Source organism: Corvus moneduloides, chromosome 11 (genome assembly GCF_009650955.1).
Source record: "Corvus moneduloides isolate bCorMon1 chromosome 11, bCorMon1.pri, whole genome shotgun sequence".
Taxonomy (NCBI): Eukaryota; Metazoa; Chordata; class Aves; order Passeriformes; family Corvidae; genus Corvus; species Corvus moneduloides.
In genome coordinates, this window is record NC_045486.1 from 18,011,177 (window position 1) to 18,029,404 (window position 18,228).

The 18,228-nt window shown below is 46.8% G+C and overlaps 1 protein-coding gene across 2 annotated transcripts in view; it reads left to right on the forward strand.

Moving 5' to 3' along the window:
- Positions 1-18,228, forward strand: part of BSN (bassoon presynaptic cytomatrix protein) — an 89,500-nt gene that overhangs the window by 17,374 nt on the left and 53,898 nt on the right. For both annotated transcript variants that reach the window (XM_032120560.1, XM_032120561.1), the window contains exon 2: positions 4,478-4,877. In XM_032120560.1, the coding sequence (XP_031976451.1) occupies positions 4,478-4,877 (400 nt within the window). The remainder of the gene's footprint in view (positions 1-4,477; positions 4,878-18,228) is intronic.

Here is an 18,228-nt window from a genome sequence, read left to right on the forward strand (position 1 = left end):
CCTGGAGGATTTACTCGGACCACAAATGCCAAGCTCCTGTGGATGTGATCACTGCCAGAGTTTGGTGGCAGCTGAGCAGATGGATGTGGCCAGTGTGCTCGAGGAGGTGATGTAAAATTAGACAAAAACCAATAAAGAGAAAAGATTGTTCTTTTCCAATTGGAGAAAACCAATGCTGTGTCTTGAACTTTTCCACACAAGTTAACATGACTTGATTTACCAGCTGTGCGTGTAGATTTTGTGTAATATCGTTATTGCTTGATTTTATGGCAGAGACATTAATGGTGTTGGCATTTACCTTGCGATGGTTATTGCTCCCAAGTTAGCACCTCATGTGAAAAAGGGTCCGTTGACATCTCTTGGGATGCTGGCTCCAAGCCTGAGTCTTGCCTGTAAAATTTAGTGGCACTGATGAACTTACTTGAGTTAAATTAGAGCAATTCCCTCCCACAGACTCTGACTTTACCTGGGAATTCCCAAATAAGAAAGCTGTACCAATTTACTGGCACAGAATTGTAAACCAGTGTTATGTCATTGCATTGCTTTTATCTTCACTGATGCTGCTGACATCTTCTCCCTGGTGCTGCTGTGGCATCAAAAGTCTGGCTTAGCACAAATCATGTTTTTCTGAAATTAAATATTAACCAGCAAACAGTCTAACAATTGTTTTGGCTGTAAGTAGGACTTTGTTTTTAAAGCCTTCCCAATTTTTGTAATTTTAATGGAAAAACATAATTTTTACATTAGGGAAAAATCAAGCATTAAGAATCAGAGGTGCTCATGACATCTTACACTGCTGAGCTTGGTTTTGTGGTGAATGGCTTTGACCCTTGGTTTTCCTTGTGCTGTTCATGCTTCTGATCATCTTGGGCAGCTCTTCCCTCCCAGTACTTATCCATCTCCTCCCAGGGCATTGCATCAGCCCTAAATAGAAAGGCTGGTTTCATATCCATGTCTGTTCCCAAGTGGAACAAGGGAAGTTCTGGGCCTTTTTAATCAGGAGAAGTATCTGATGGAGAGGCAGAGCTGGGTATGGATTAATGTCCCAGGGTGATTTTTAGCTCTGGGCTCTGTGGCAGCAACCTTGCAGCTTTGCCTCCTCTCTTTCATGGAGCTGAGAGTTAATATTTGTGGGTGCTTACTTAGCTTTGTGCTGGAAAATGGAGGGAGTTTTAGAAAGCAAGAAGAAAAACACTCTTTTTCAATTTAAAAACAATTTAAGAAGGAAGAAAACAGCATCTTCCCAGCTGCCCACCCTCCCAGTGATTATGGGCAGGTGAGTAGAGCTGCCTGCCTGCCCTTCTTGTGATAAAGAGCATTCATAGACAGAATGTCATAAATGAAAAGCTCAACAGTATAGTTGTTAATACACTCAGTCAAACTCTTGATATTCTTTAGTTGTACAAAATTATAACTCTGTTGGTAACGGAGAGCGCTGCTGAGTTTGGACCCTGCAGAGATCTTTGTATTGCCCAATATTTCTAATTCAGCAATTAGGGCAGTGCAAAATCAATACCTCCCCCATCAAACGGGGGAAATCCTGCCTTATTAAGGCATTTCGATTTGATTATTAATAAACACTCTAGTGGAATTGGGGGGAATTCCTTTGGAACTGGTTAGCAGCCCAGTGCTAGTTAACTATCAGTAATAAAGTCTGTTAAAAAAAAAAAGGGCTGAGCTGCAGTTTGGGCTTTTGTAACAGCAAAAAAAAGGATTCATAGATGGGTACAAGTCATACAAATATTGGAGCATCCTCGCAGAAGATGCAGTGAGCGTGGGCCTGTGTTTGATTCCATATGACTATTCTCATGTTCTTTCCTGAGGCATCTCTCCTGGATTGAGTTACTGCATTTGACAGACCAGATGATTTCTTCTGGTCTTAAAATTTCACGGGTATGTTCAACTGGTGTAAGTGAGAGACAGCCCAGCCTGTGTCACAGGGGGGCTGAGGCATCCTGGATAATTATAAAATAAATAAATGCAGTGTTGGTAGAAGTGCATGGAGTGAAACTGCTGCTGGGAATGGGACGGAGGTGGTGCCCGGCATTACTTAGCACCCGGAAAAGTGCAGGGAGCTGGGAGGGAGCTTGAGCCCAGGCTGGGAAAGCATCTCTGGAGCAGCACTGACCTGCCAGACAGTGAACATCCAACCACCCTCCTCTGTCTTATGTGCCAGGAATGATGCTCAGGGCAAAATAACAGCAGCTGGTGTATTGTTCCTCATGGGCTTTTGCATTTCCAAGAAGGCCACACTGGTTTGGGTAGGAAATGTAGTGAACCTGTCTGTGTGCTGACAGCTCCTTGATGGAGTCAGAATTCCTACTTGGTGAAAAATATCTTTTCGTGTCAAATGGGGAAAAAGCCCTGAATTTTGAAATCTGCAGTGAAATAGAATCACAGAATGGTTTGGGATGGGAGGGAGCTTACAGACCTCATTCCACCCCCTGCCATGGGCAGGGACACCTGCCACTAGACCAGGTTGCTCCAAGCCCCATCCAACCAGGCCTTGAACACTTCCAGGGATGGGTTAGCCACAGCTTTTCTGGGCAGAATAACCATTCTCCTGTTGCAAACAATTATTTATTTGACCATATATACATGAGGTTTTTCAAGTAATGCTGTTTCAGAGTTGTTTAATACACCATTAGGATACTGTGTGTCTAATACATAAATGCTGGGGGTTTTATACGAATATTGAATTTAGGGAGAGAAGATGCATTTTGCTTTCTGACAGTACTTCCTCCTGGTGTCTGGGGCTGAGCTCTCCAATCTCCATCTGCTACAGATGCCTTGTGTTTTATGGGGCAGCAGCTCTGCAGCCTTCGACATCAGGAGGCAAACCCCAAATCTGGACTCAAGGGTGTCAGAACTCACAATGGAGGAGCAACACATGCCAACAACATCCATGGCAGGTGCCTGCTGCAGGGCCAGGAGCAGTTTTTTCTTCAGTCTAGAGCAGATCGCTCCCTCCCTTATTGCTTTGCTTTATTATTATTGTGTGATTCTTTCTTCAGAGAAGTGGGTTTCAACCTGCAGCTGGAAAGTATTCCCAAAGTGCTATTTTACTATTTATTTTCATCTGACTTCCTATTACTGTGGCAACATGCACTTTGAATTTCATTAGTTTTATGCATTTAAGTTCCCTTTTTAAACCTTTATAAGGTCAGACCCTGCTTGGGTAAATCAACAATGTATTACATTTGAGGTTCTGAGTAATACTTTTCCTTAAACAGCTGTAGATCACAGGTAGTGAGGGCATTAGGGCTTCTGCTTTTTCGAGAAATATTTGTAGGCATTACTGATAAGCACATGGACCAAATTATTCAGTAATTAGATAAGTATCTTCCATCACAGATTCATTCTCGTGCACTTGTGATCAGTCAGCAGCACATTACAGGGTGCCTACCCTGAAACCACATGGGAGGAGGGTGTGCAGGCTGTCATGCTGTGCTCTGCAGCACAACAGCTCAAAGCTCTTGCAGCTGGAGCTGCTCCAGAGCTCCCTGGGGTGGCCAGGAGCATCCCTCAGCACTGTGGGGTGCTGAGCATCCTACACTACAGGCTATGGGACTGTGGGACTGCTGCTGAACCAGCAGTGGCTTCGATGCTGACCTCAGGGTTGCTCCTTGTAAGTCGCTTTGGTTTCTCAGGGAGGTTTCATCACCCTCTCCTGGTGACCAGAGTAATCCCAGCTGGTTTTTTTGCCCAGCCAAGACCCACATCACCCAGAAGAGGGTTCAGCTGGGGGCAGCCAGCCCACAAAGTCCCTGTTGTCTGTGTCTGCTAATTCAGTAATGATTACTAAAGTAGAGCCAATGTGCTCTCTCTTGATTTCCCACTGCTGTGGCCCCTGGGAAACAAACAGAGAAACTGCTTTCACCTGTGACTTGCATGGCTCAGCCTGACAGCTGAGGAAGTACAAGTAGTTCTCCTGCCTCCATTGGGCTTCTGGGGGGGTTTTCCTTTAATAAAGAGAGTTCCTTGGAGGCTTCTGGTTTTACAGCCATGCATGAAAGTAGGCTGTGAGAAGCTGGTTTAGCACGAGTTGGCCGTGTCCCTGCAGAAAGGGCCCCCCAGGCTGCAAAGCAGAGTCACGGCTGCCTCTTTTAGTGAGTTTGTGGTGGTGAAGTGCTGGGAGCCCTGGCTGGCAGGAGGCTGAGCTTCCCAAACTTCTCACACACATTTTTATGTGCAACTTTCTGACTAAAGTTCAACTCAGAATACACCGAATAATTCAATTACATCTCTGCCGCTGGGTTATATAAGAGAAAGCTGAAATTGCGCCTTGTTTCATAAGGTAAAGTGTATCCTTCTGCTGATGTGAGCAATTTCCCTGGTTTGCAGTGGGGTTTTGCTGTGCCTTCTTGGCTGAGCTGGGATTTTGAGGGGGAGAGGGTGCTGTAGCACTTGTCTACATTGACTGGCATACAAACGTTTGAAACCTGGGCTTATTATGTGTGTTTTGATGGTGTTTCAGCACGCTGAGGAGACCAGAGCAGCTGGACCAGGCTGCGGGCCAGCGGTCAGCATCCCCTTCCCTCGCACAGACTGCACCCAGCTCCCAGAGCCCCCGGGAGATGAGGGGCCGGGGCCAGCCCGGACCGGCGGCAGAGGGGCCGCGGAGGACGCTGCAGGTGGACGCCAGGAGCCAGGGCTCGGGGAGGTCTCCCTCGGTGTCGCCGGACCGGGGCAGCACCCCTACCTCTCCCTACTCAGTCCCGCAGATTGCCCCCCTCCCCAGCAGCACCCTCTGCCCCATCTGCAAGACGACAGAGCTCACCTCTTCCCCCGGCCAGCCTAACTTCAATGCCTGCACCCAGTGTCACAGCAAGGTCTGCAACCAGTGTGGCTTCAACCCCAACCCGCACCTCACCCAGGTAATGCCTTCTCTTCCTCGTTCAGCCCTCCTGGCTGCTTTGGGTGTGTTCTTTCTTTCTCCAAGCACAGGAGTTGCACCTTTGCTTTTGGCAGCTGCAAAGCATTGACCATTACCTGCTGGTAATCAGGGAATAATTCTGATAATGTGAGCTTTGATGAGATAAATTAGTTGAAGGGGATTGGTAGACTCTCAGGGCTCAGTCTCTGTTGTTGAGATACCAGAACGCTTAGCTGAAGTCTCCATTCTCAAAATTGTCCTGGAGTCAAAGGATTTGACAGCAAGGAGGGGAGCTGAGGGGCTGCTGGGCCGCCGAGGTGTTGAGTGTCTCAGACCCTGACTCACAGCAGGTTCTGGTGGGTTCCGGGCAGCGTCACGCTCGGCGCTGGGAGGGAAGTGCCAGAGTCGTGCGCAACACGCTGCAGTGCTGGGGGCTGAGCGTTTCGTGGGATGTGTGAGATGGATGCTCGGGGATCTGGCAGCGGTGCTGGAGGTGGGTGCTGGGGCTGGCTGAGGTGAGGGGCTCCCTATGCCAATCTCTCAGGTCACAGATCTCCACACAGTGTGGGTAGTGATTGGATGGTCTTTGCAGCTGTTAAGAGACAAACCACAGGCGTTTCTCATCTTAAACTTAAAACAGAAACTTAAAGTCGCACTTTAGAAAGTAAGTGTGCTACTCCAGTGCTTGATAAGACAGGATTTAGGCACTGAAGCCCCCTGGATACCCTGGATTTATTGCCAGTAGCCATTTTGTGGTAAGCATGCTATGGTTGCTTCTGACACTGGACACAGTGGTGTCTAAATATCATTGTCTGAAGAACTGTTGCCTTCCAGTCATTTTTCCTGATGGAAGAAATTGTAGAATTATGGACCAATTCGGGTTGGAAGGGGCCTTGAAGATCACCTAGTTCCAACCTCCTGCCATGGGCAGGGTCACCTTCCCCTAGACCAGGTTGCTCTGAGCTCCATCCAACCTGGCCTTGGACACTTCCAGGGACGTGGCATTCACAATTTCCCTGGGCAACCTGTTCCAGTGCCTCACTACACTCACCATAGTCTAAATCTACTCTCTTTCAATTTCAACCCATTCCCCCCTATCCTGTCACTACATGCCCTTGTAAATAGTCTTGCCCCATGAAGGAGATACCCCATATCTAACCGTGTGTAATTAGCTGGTTCCTCATACTACTCCACGGGTAATATTTTATTTTTACCCCTGCAAAAGTCAGAATAAGGTCTCAGATCTTAATAAAGGACCCTGAGGTAGAAATTCAGTCTCCTGCAAAGAAATGCCATGGGCCAATTTTCTGGTTTGCTTATAAGTTCACTTTTAGTTGAAACTTGTCCAGTTACTTTGAATAGTATCAGTTAACCAGCAAATAACAAAATACAAATGCACCAATTTCTCAGTTTCTGGTCTTGTCTCTTCTGCCTTGCCCCAAGAGCTTACCCACAGTGGGCTCTACCCCAAGTCTCTCTTGCAGATACCAGCATTAAAATGTGTGTGCACAGAGACTTTGCTTAGCAGCTCTAGTCCATTTTGCTCTTGGCATCTCTAGGTCTCTGTGCCCTCTGAAATGTTTGACTGCAGAGCATTTTTAGGCATCAAATCAAAAAAAAATAGACCTGAAATGGAAAAAGATGTTGGTTTTTTTGTCTGTCCTGAGTTTAATATGCATTTCAGCAGCAAGCAACCTTATGACTTGTAAGTAGGTCGTTGTGGGAGCTGGGGGATGAAAGCAGTTGTCCAAGAGAAGTGTTTGCAGCTCGTGTTGGCAGCCCGTGTGATGGGCTGGCTGGGGGAGCAGCAGTGGTTGCTGCCTTGTTGGAAGTGTGACTCATTTTCCTCAACATCATTCCTTGTGCTGCTATTCCAGAGTCACACAGCGAGGTGCCTGAAGCATCCTGGTGGTGTTACTGGGGGGTCATGGAGGCAGCTGGGAGGGTGCTCTCTGTCTTGATGGTGGGAACTGGGTTGGGAAGGATCTCTGGAGGTTACCTGTTCCAACCTCTGCTCAAAGCAGCAATCAGGGAAGGGATCTCCAGGCTGTACCCCATTGGGTCCTGGAACCTTCCAAGGGTGGATGTGCTGGTCCCAACAGCTCCACTGCCTCCCCTCCCAGGGAAAACATCCACCCAGTCTGGTCCCTCCAACCCAGCAGGTGATGCAGGGTGGCTGCACAGCATTGCTAATGAGGTGTTGTATTTTCTATTTGCTTTTCCTTACGAATATATTTTTGTGAGTATAGTTGATATGCCCACTCTGTGCCGCAGTAGATATGAATGTGTAACTTCTTTCTGCTTTCAAGGCTCTCTAGCAGGATTAAATCATCAAAAATACCACATTTTCTAAGAAAATCAAACCCAAGAAAACCAAAATTGTGTTTTCCTTGGTACAACCTCTCCTGTGCAATCTGTGGAACTGCCAGAAATCACTGGAATGGTGAGGTGGGAGCCCCAGGGCTGATTTGGCATAATGATCTCTAAAATGGTTTTGAGAGCTGGGTTTAAATCTTATGTAAACCCTTTCTTTTCATGAGTCTTTTATTTGAATACATATATATACATGGTATAAAATAGCTTTTTATAATATACATTTAAGTATATGAGCTGTATTAGTGTTTGAGCTGTAGTCCGTCAAGCCCCATATTGCCACTTACAACTCCAAGAGCAGATTTTTCAGAGGGTTAGCTGCACCACCTAACAAAACACCTTCACTTTGTACTTCAGTGATACCTTCTGCTCAGAAGCACAAACTTCCCTCTGAAATACTATTTTTCTTTGGCTGTTGTTTTATTCCTTTTCATGTGGCTTGATGGTCATTTTATCTTAAAAGCAAGTCATGAATTTCTGTGCTGACGAAGCAATCAGTCTCTGTGGCATCTTGAGTTGATCGCTTGCTGAGAAAAACAAAGTATCATTTTACGTTTTTATTTCACTGTCTGTTTATTCCTTTGAGCAGCAGCTCGTTCTTGTTTCACAAGACTGGGCAAACAGAAGTTCCTGTCTGCTGGTGGTGTCACTCATATTTTACGTGTTGATAATCATATTGTTCCCTCTGTTCATCTCTGTGCCCCGAAATAGCTGCTGTCATCGTTTTCAATTTGGTCGTGTGCTGGTGGGCTGCTTTCCTCACTCATTCACTTATTCCTGAAGGTCAATGCTCTTGCCATAGACAGTTATTTTAAGCAAGGAAAGGGAATTATCAAGCAGGGAGCAATGGTGAAACCATTAAAGACAAGGAGTTTTGAAATAACATGCTAAAATCTATCAGTTTGTTTATAGTCCTGTGCAGGAAATAGGTTTTTGAATGGAGATGTGTTATTTAAAGTGCAACACTGCAGCTTTCACATTCTAGTAAGATTTTTAATTTCTCATTAAAACTTCTTTTCTGTTTTTCCTCTGCGTTGTCTTTGAGGGTTTTTTTTCGACAGCTTGTTCTGCAGGACCATACCACTGATGCTGTCCCCTCCTCCAGGGGGAATAGCTCACTTTCAAACCAGTACAATAGGTTTAGAATATCCTCTTTTTATACATCTTTTACTTTGTTCTGCCGCTCCTGTGGCTTTTGCCTGACTGATCCAGCAGCATGTTCATCTGATTGGATTTGCTCTGTTTGGTATCATAAGGAGTAACCTGCAGGCATCCTTTCTGCTTCTCTTGGGTTTTGAAGTGCCGCTGCACATTGCTAATTTGATAAATTAATTTCTTCTTCAATCTTCTCTTAAAATTTGTTGGGTTTCTTTTAATTTGTTTTCTCACCATCCTAAGCTCTAAACCCAAAACATGAGGAAATTGAGTTTGATTTTAATCAAGAGCAGCGGCACAGCATTAAAACATGTGCTTTAGTTAGAGCTGAAATGAAACTCAAAATGCCTGGCTGCCTAATAGGTCTGCTTGGAACCACTTGGGATTATAGGAAACCTTTCTTGGCTGCCTTACATTTCTATTGTGCTTTTTTCAATTTGAAGTAGTGTTTATTAGAGGCAGTTTCATAAGTATTCAGATGCACCGTCCTGAATAAAAGGAACATGTTTATACATGTGTGTTCTTTACCAAATTACTTTCTTTTTGAAGGCCCTGCTTTTGTCCCCAAGCCATTTTGATTGTATTTGCTGTATTTATGACTGATAGTTGTTAAACTTCAGTTCTGCATCACGTTTTTTAGCCTCACTTAGGGAGATTGAAGAGGTTCTTTGTACTTTTTATGCTATGACTATAATGAATTATGAAATACTTAAAATATTTGAGAGCAAATCTGTTCCCTACATGCTCTGTGCCATGTAAGCTCATCACAAACCTTTGATCACGGACCTTCAGCAAGCAAAACGTAAAAAGTCTCAAGGAGGATTAAAAACTTGCTGGTTGGCTTCCCAACTGTGGTCAGGGTTGTTTGACAGGAGAAGAAAATTCTCAGTGGTTCTCGAGTTATCTGTAGCAAGAGGAGGTAGCCACAAAGTCATTTAAAGTTTTTTAGGTAAATGTTTAAATTGTATTAATGGAAAATAGACCATCAGCTGGGGAGATGAGACTGAAATAGTGTAAGCATTGTATAGGGCTGTTTATATCCTGTCATAACCTCCCAGCAGATGGTTTTCTGCTTAATAGTATAAGAAAATTTGGGTAAAGTGGAAAAAAGAAGTTGGGGGAAGCTGAGGTGGGACACAATGCAGAGCATCTCTGGTGGCAGGAATGGGGCTTGTTGGCACTGGGGGAATGGACGTGGTCCAAAGCCTTTTCCAGCCTGGCTGTACTGTCAAGAGTGGTGCCTGCCCACAGCATCACCTCAGTCATTTAGCAAATGACTGAAAAAACCTCAGATATTGCAATTGTGAAGCTGTTCATATACTGCTTTCAAAGGACCCCATTTCTCATTTGGTTCATTGTCCCTATTTTACGCATTGCACCATGTTGGTGTCCAATTTTCAGCAAAACCCAGCATATTTGTGAATTAGGGGCCCAATCTAACTTATGTACCCTTCAGGAGGCTTTGGCTTGACTAATGACCACTGGTTCAGAAACCCTGCAAGCCATGGGCTGTGCTTAGCATGCCAGGGGGATTATCAGTTCTACATTAAACCAGTAGCTGTTATTAATGGCTGTGAATCCCCATCTCTTCCTCTCATCCATCTCCTCTCCTGCCTGCCATTCATTCAACTTCCAGGCATTTACAGGATGCTGTGCAAGTGTGGGTAGAATCCCTGTTGACATCAGTGCTTTTCCCAAGGCTGAGCGCTGGAGGACTGGATGAAAAAAGGGATCTACTTGCTGATAGATAATTAAACATGGGTTTTATGAGAAATTTGATCTCCCCTGTCTCTCCCTGCCTTTTCAAGCAACCAAAGTGTTCTTTACCTTTTTAGGTCTTCATTGAGAAGCTGTGGGGCAATACTGGCATTACAATTCCCAAAATTCTAGGTTTCCTCTGGGTGCATCAGGTCCATGTTGGATGTAGCCCTTTGCAGTGGGAAGGATGGCAGAGGATAAGCTGTGACAGTGATACTACATTTACACAGTCTCTTCTCTTGTGAACAGGGCAAAGCCAACAAGGTTTTCTCCTGCCCTTGGGACCTCAGCAACTGTTTGTGCTCCTGGCCATGAAGCACCTCCAGCCCCAGCCATTGGCATGTGTGTGGTCCTGCATCTCCTGCATCTGTGTTTTTGTGCTCATGGAGAAACACAAGGCTCTGTTTAGATGTTATAGTTCCCTCTCCTTTTAAAGAATAGGTGTTTGGTCTGGAAAATAAATGTTTCTCTGGTCTGGCATCCCTTGGGGCATTTCACACTCTGGTGTCATGCTTGTGGTGTCTGTGGGTAGCTGAGGAGGTAGGGCTGGCTCTGTCAGCAGTGGTCCTTCCTTCTATGCACCTATTAGCAAGTCCAGAGGTGTTTTTTCCTTCTGTGATCAGATCAGACACCCTTGGGCAGGCAGTGGTTTTGTTCTGCTGTGGTGTTAGACAGCTTTTTGTCTGTCAGCTCCCACGCAGTGCACACGCAGTAGCCCGGAGAGCAGTGTACATGGTAGGTTGTACCCTATATTCAGCCAGACCCCTGTGTTGCTGAGTCAAGTTGCCCATTTTAGAATGATTTGTCTTTTGAGATCATCCTCCTTCACCATATAGCTGTAAAAATAAATCTGTCGTTAGCATTACGTTGCAGATCTGGGTGAAATTTTCCATTGGATCATGCTGTGCAATAGGAGAGAAATGCGTGTTTGATTCCAGTTTTTTCTTTGTTTTTAGCAGAGCTTCAGCCAGCAGTGACCCGCATGTGCAGCGGGTGATGCTGTTTGCAGGAGCCAGGGCTTGGCGTGCCTGCTACCTTCTCCTAAGGATACAGCAACTTGGGCTGCAGCTGCCTGGGCAGGGATGTTTGGCCTCATCTGCTGCCACAGGGCTGCTCCCATCCCAGTGTCCGAGGTCAGCATCTGCCCCGTGGGCGGGTGGGACCAGTGCTTTCTGCCCTACAGCTCTTCTCAAGAGAACCCTGTGAGCTGGGCACTAAATATCTGCTCTTTGTGGCTGCAGTGAATATACTGTGGATTTTTTTATGGTGAGAAAATACAGATAGGAACATGGGATTTATCACCCTGAACCAACAGGTTGTATGTGTATGTATATTTGCCATGTTTTAGCCCTTCCTCACTGTTGCCCTTTACCTCTTAATCTCTTTATCCCTACACCAGGTGTTCCATCCTGTATCTGCAGCCTTGCAGTGAAGGATGTGTCTGTTATCCCTTGGGAGACTTCTATTTAATTTTTTTAATGGCATGAGTAACACTGAATGAAACAACTCATATGAAGCTGGAGAGTAGCACACTTGCTCTTGCTGAGCCTTTCTTAGAAATAGCTTGTTTGCCTTTTTGGCCCCTGCTGCAGCCTGAGCAGGAGCTTCTCCCAGCTATCCACAGTGACATGCAGCTCATCTGTTTGACAGATCACAATTTAAGTTAAAGCCCACGAAAAGAAAAAGCTCATGAGTAATTCTGGCTGTTCCTCCCAGTGTGCCGCCTTTTGCTGTGCTCTGCGTGGATGATTCAAATAATGCAAAATTCGCTGGCAGAAAACATCAGAAAAGATCTTGGCTAAACGGTGCTGGTGACTAAGGGGGCTGGTGTTGCTCAGGGTGGGTCCCCTCCACTGCCGGCTGCTTCGGCTGAGCCGCGGCTGCGGGGACACCGGAGGGGCTGTGGTGACATGTTCAGTTGTTCGGAGGGGACGGGAGACCGTGGCTTCCCACAGGCTGGAGCGATGCTGCGGTGCAGAGGGGTAATTAAAACAACTGCAGGTGGAGAGGAGTCCTCCTGAGGGATGGGCAGTGGCCTCCTTTCTGCTTGGTGTCTTCTGCTGCTCACTGAATACCGAGCCCGGCAAGCCGCACGCACTGAGCCGCTGCCACCCTGCGCCGTCCTTCCCTCGGTACATTAAGTTACAACAAGCTGTTTGCTTGGATGAGGCATGGTTTTTCTTCTGGCTTTCAACTCCCAGATCACTTTATCATTAAAAAGAAAAACCAGCTGAGGATCGGAAGCGGCTGTCAAGCTTTCCATAGTGGAGCAGGGTACCGAGTCAGAGGCTCCCTGTGTTTTTGAGAGCTTTGCTGTGGCAGCTGCTTGCTTTCCTTCCCTCCCCTGAACATCCCCGGGCAGAGGGATAAGATCCCTTACAGGCCATGGTGGTGGATGGGGATATTTTGCTCTCACAGACGCTGCTCCAGGTTTTCCTGCCGGCCCAGTGGCTGAGTGTCCCTCAGCTCCCACGCAGTAGCCCGGAGAGCAGGAACTGCACAGGGCTGTACAGCCGTCGCCTGTGAGCTCTGGTTTGCGATGTGTGTTTGCTGCCGGAACGCTGCACTGCCTCGGGGAGCGCTTAGGAGGAAACTTCAAGAGCTTTCAGTGCTTTGATGGAGATTGAGTTAATCCTAGCTGAATTCATTCCTATTTACGGTCTTTCTACAAGCTGCAGAGAGCAGGGTGGTTGTCGGACACTCCACGTTAGCACCCACCCCTACGGAGCTGTCCCAGGGGCTGCATCTCTGGCGCAGCAAGGGGTGCCCAGTGGGACAACCCCAGAAAAGGAGGAGATGTTGTGACATGGCTCTTCCCACCTTGAATGGTAGTGACGTACAAGGTCTGTCTGGTCCTTAAAGACAGAGGTGGTGGCATCTTGTCAGTGTCTCTTGTAACGTGAATTTAGCTGATCACCAGTGCTAGTTATAGAGCTGTGTGGGCTCCCACCACAATAAACCAACTTGCTTCTTCCTGACCCTGTCTCTTGTCTGTCTCTTGGCCATGGTCACGTTAAGATGCTAAAAAGGATTTACATAGTGTGATGGACTGAAAAGCCTCAGAGATTTCTGAAAGCAGCCTTGTGAATGCAGTGAAGTGTTTGTGGAACAGCAGTTCAGCCTGCAGAGGTGTTTCTCACCATCTTAATTCGAGCCCTGCTCCCAGACCTCACCCTCCTGCCATACCCAGCTCTTTTCAGAGACATGATATGTGGCTGTGCTCCTGGACAGCCCAGATCTGAGGGATATGGTGCTCATGGACTATGAAAACTGATTATTTTAACTCTGATTGAAATGGTGTTTTATCTCAGCTGCAAACCTTTTGATCAAGGACAGCCGAAGGGGGGATGTTTCCATTCTGAAGTCAGTTTATGTTGTAAATAGCCTGTGCTGGTGGCATGGCTTTCTGCTCTGAGTAAATCAAAGCCAAATTGTTGGAATGGCCCTGGAAATCCAGGGAGCAAGATGTGATCTTAATGGAATGGGAGTAGACTATGCATCAGACTGGTGAGATTAAAGGTTTGACAGAAGGAGTTAAGGCATATGCATAACACGGCACTACACCAGCTAGAAGTTGTTTTTAAGGACTGAACAAGTGTGTCCCTCCTCTTCTCTCTTGTTCCCTGCCCTGCCCACTTTCATGCTCATCTCCTGTACCTTAACTGAGCCCAGCTATTTGTGCAGCAGCCTTGCAAGAACCCTCGGGATGAGAAGTTTTAACACTGACTTTTTGTCCCTCCCCAGCTGCTCTGTCACCCCCTTGCAATGTCCAGGCTGAGGGGGCAGACTGGCCAGACCCTCAAATTGGAGACCTCCATGGAAGGAAGAGACCCGAGTGGCAGGCAGGAGAGATGTGCCCATCAGTCTTGTGGAGAGGAAGTTCTGGTGCCCTCCTCCCTCCAACCGCCCTCTCCCCTTTCCGATGAGCACAACACAGTATTCCCATTAGACAGAAACAGAAGCACAAACACTCGGGCTCATCTGTTCAGCAAAGCCTAGATTATTCTGAATCATCCAACATCCTTATCAGAGCGCTCCAGCCGGTGCTTGCATCAGTCAGAGCAGGCTGGCAGAGTCGGTGGCAGTGCTCTGCCCGTCTTAATTGCCACGAGCCAGCAGCTATTTGAAGCCCTCTCCCCAAAGAGCAAACGAGCTTGTCGCTGCTTGTGGCTTGGCTTTGCAGGAATTGCAGATTAGCAAGCATTCCCCATTAAAAAACTGCTAAGGATGCAAATGTATAGGGGTGCACATGTAGTGCAGCAGGCAGCTGGGTGTGATGGAGTGGGGCACTGCTGGGCTTGGACCTAGGAGTGGGAGCTCCCCTCAGGATTTTAGTTTTGGGGGTTTTTTCCCTCCAATTGCAGAATACCCTAGAAGCTGGAAAGGCTATGTCCCTGTGACTCCTTGAGTATGAGATTCCTCCAAAAACAGGTTTATCATGGCTCTGAGCTGCTCATTGGTTCTGTTCAGCCCCTCCTGTTCTCTCAGGCACGCAATGTTCCTTCCCACAAGATATCCCATGTCTGTCCTGATCTCCTGGAAGGCACTACTTGCTCCTCCTTCTCTCTGAGAACCTCTGTTCTCAGTATGATGCCCACTAGATAAAATACCAGGTCTAGTGGAAAGGTCTGGCTAAAGACTAGTGGTGTGTGTTGAAATTACTCTGGGGTCCTGAGAGAGGGTTGAATTACCTGTATTTCTGGATTCCTCTGAAATAAGGAGCATAGTTATTGTAGGAGAGGCCTGTTCTTGAGCTCACCTGCCTTTGTTTTGCCTACATACTCTATGTATTGCAAAACTTTGCAAGCTTTGAGAACAGTAAATACCCTTGCTATTTGATAGAGCACAGTGTGTTAGTGCAAGACCAACAGTGCTGGGATCCATCCCAAAAAGTGAAGCCCAGTTAAAGTGAGCCCTTGTACCCAGACATGGTGCTGTCATCTAGTCCTCAGCAACCTGCTCAAGGGACCTTTGGCAGATTGGGACATGAATCCTGATTTTTCTTGGGGTACAAAGTCAGTACGGAAATGCTGGGCCAGGCCAGCTAATGCCCTGAAATTTGTTTTTACACACTCTACCTTATGTTGTGACCCACCATATTAATTTTCCAGCTGATATGATTGTGGCCTTCAAATTGGAGAGTGCTTTGAGAACTATCCCCAAACAGGCATGCTGCTGCTGCCATCTGTCTTTGAGCTGCTTCTAGGATCCCACAACTTGCTCTCAGCAGGCAATTTTTATTGCTTTATTGAATTAGGAAGAATAAAAAAAAAATCCAGCAACTTCTGAAATACTGTTTTCCATAACTAATTCCAGGTGCTAAATCCCTTTTGATACCAGGGGGACACATTGAAATAATAATGCTTTTTGCAGATCCTGGGTGTAAAGTTTTTGCAATTCTGCCCAAAAAAAGTCTCATGATCTGAGAGACTTGAAGGGCATGTCATTTAGAGGGCTCTGAAGAGCTCCACTGCACTGGGGGATCTCCAAGTTATGGCACCCAACTAAGAGCCAAAATTGGGCGATGTTACTCTTACAGTAGAAACTGAAAGCTTCAGTGCCCTTCCTAATGATTTTGGCCAGCTCAAGCTCTTACCCCAAGTCACCCTTCTTCTCCAGCCAGCCCTTTTTCCCATGTCTTCCAGCTGCAGGCACTTGTCCAGTGCAATCCAGCCTGCATCCTACTGGGAAGCAAAGATCTCGGCATGGCAAGACCTTCTCCCTGTGGGAGTAGGTCACTGTGCACCCAAGAGCAGCATCCCCATGGACCACGTGCTGTGCCGCATCCCAGCGCCTGCTGCATCCCGTGCTTCAGACCTGCTCCTCCTTTTCTTTCTCTGCAGTGTGCCAGGAGTCAGCCCACGCCGACAGACAAGGCTGTGGGCAGATAAAAGCTTATGGGAAGGTGGTGTTTATTTGGATGTCAAATGCTGTTCGCTCCTGGTGCATGGATTCTGCTGCTTCCCCCTTGCTGGCCAATCCATGCCTTCTCTGCCTGGTTTGAGGCAGTTTGGGGCTGATTGCTCACAGTCAGCATGGCTCCTGCTGTTCAGCTGGATATTTTGATGCATGATACTTGAAAATCAGAGGCAAGATCTCTCCAGCTGAACCCCCGAAAGTGGAGGGAGCCATGATCACTGCTGCTGCCTCACCTGCAAAAAATGCCCTGTCAGAGTCAGTCCTGTGGCTGGTAATTACACACGAGTATCCTGGCTTTGCAGCCGGGGCATGGCGACAAGATTTATTGTTTCTCTTCAGAAATGGTTTCTAATTGGCATTGGAGCAAATCAAAGTGGGGTGAAATCAGCTTGAACTGTGCAGTTTGCTCCTCTGTAGTTTCCTGGCTGTCTGGACGGACATGGAGCACTGCAGCTGCCGCTGCCTGTGTGCTGCTTGTTGGAGATCTTTCAAAGGAAAGATAAGAAGCCCTAGAAGGGCATTAGCTTCTGCAATATTTTTGGTATTTTACCTGAGCGATTTCTATTTGAATGTCTTTCTCTTTTGTTGCAGTTTCTAGTCTTGCAGTTGAGGACTTGGTCCTTTATTTGAGCTGAACTAAACTGGCTTTTGTTGTAAGCTTGCCTAGGGTTTTCATTTGTGCTAAGGGGTCTTAGGCAGGTTGCTCTATGGTAATCCTCTTGGCCCCCCTTCAGGAAGGCTGCAGAAAGCTCCCCAAATGGGGTCACTTCAAGTTTTGGCTTGGATTGTGACAGAAAAGACAGTCTTTCAAGTAGCAGAATTCTTTTTCATTAAGAGTTTATTCACCTTTCTGGTATATTGGTTTAGATCTCCATGGCAATGATGACTTTAGCTCAGCAAGCACAATATCATAGAATAGAATCCCAGAATGGTTTGGGTTGGAAGGGACCTTAAAGCTCATCTCATTCCAGCTCCTGCCACGGGCAGGACACCTTCCACTAAACCAGGTTACTCCAAGCTCCATCCAACCTGGCTTTGAGCACTTCCAGGAATGGGAAGTTCACAATTTTCCGGGCCAACCTGTTTCAGTGCCGTACCACCCTCACAGTAATGAATTTCTTCCCAGTAGCCTCTCTATTCCTGCCCTCTTGTCAGTGTAAAGCTGTTCCCTGTTGTCCTGTCACTCCACGTCCTTGTAAAAGATCCCTCTCCAGCTCTCTTGAAGCCCCTTCAGGTACTAGAAGGATCTCTAAGGCCTCCCCAGAGTCTTTTCTTTCCAGGCTGAACAACTCCAACTCTCATCAAATCATGATTTGAATGACCAATTTTAATCTTGTTTTACAACTAACTTTTTTTTTTATGACAGGGTGATTGCTCTTGTAGGCGGGCTGGCAATGAAGTAGCCCCTTCTTTAAGACTAAATAATAGGTATAAAAACCCAGTTTCAAATGATGTGGCTCTACAGGTACCCGTGCAAGTTCTAATTGTTTGCAGATTCTTGTGTGAATTTTATTTAGTAGATGATGATGTATGATCCAGGTGTATTTGGATGTCCAGGTATATTTGGATGGGGATAGGAATTCCAACACAAAAATCCTATTCTAATTTATTTAAAATAGGTGGCTGGTGACTGGACAAGCTATTTCTGGGAAAGGGTGCCCAGGCTGGAAGAAATCTACCCAGCGGCTCTCCTCTGCTTCTCAGAGAGTCATAAAGATGTTTGAGGTTTGTGGTAGGGTCCTGAGCCCCGTGGGAAAGCCTCTTGCATTTGTCTGGGGTCACTGGAGCCAGAAGCTGGTACCTGCCCCTCTGACTGGTTCATTGCTCCTCTGCCGTGGGAAGGGAGCTGCCTGGGATGGCTTTGTCATGGGTTTAGGATTAGCTCTCCTTCTGGACTCCTTCCAGGTTGATTTCTCTGGTCTCTCCTATCCAAGCATGGTAAGTTCTGCCTGGCTGGGACCTTTCCTCCCACTGGCAGTACTCCTTCCCTGGCAACCGGAGTGTTGTCCCTTGTGGCAGGCCCTGTGGGCCTCCAGCCTCCAGCACTGCATCCTGCTGTGCCTCACTGCAGCTCTTCAGCTCATCACCATCATTTAACGCAATTCCTGGGGAAACCAGTACAGCCAGCTCCCCAGAAGGGCTGTATG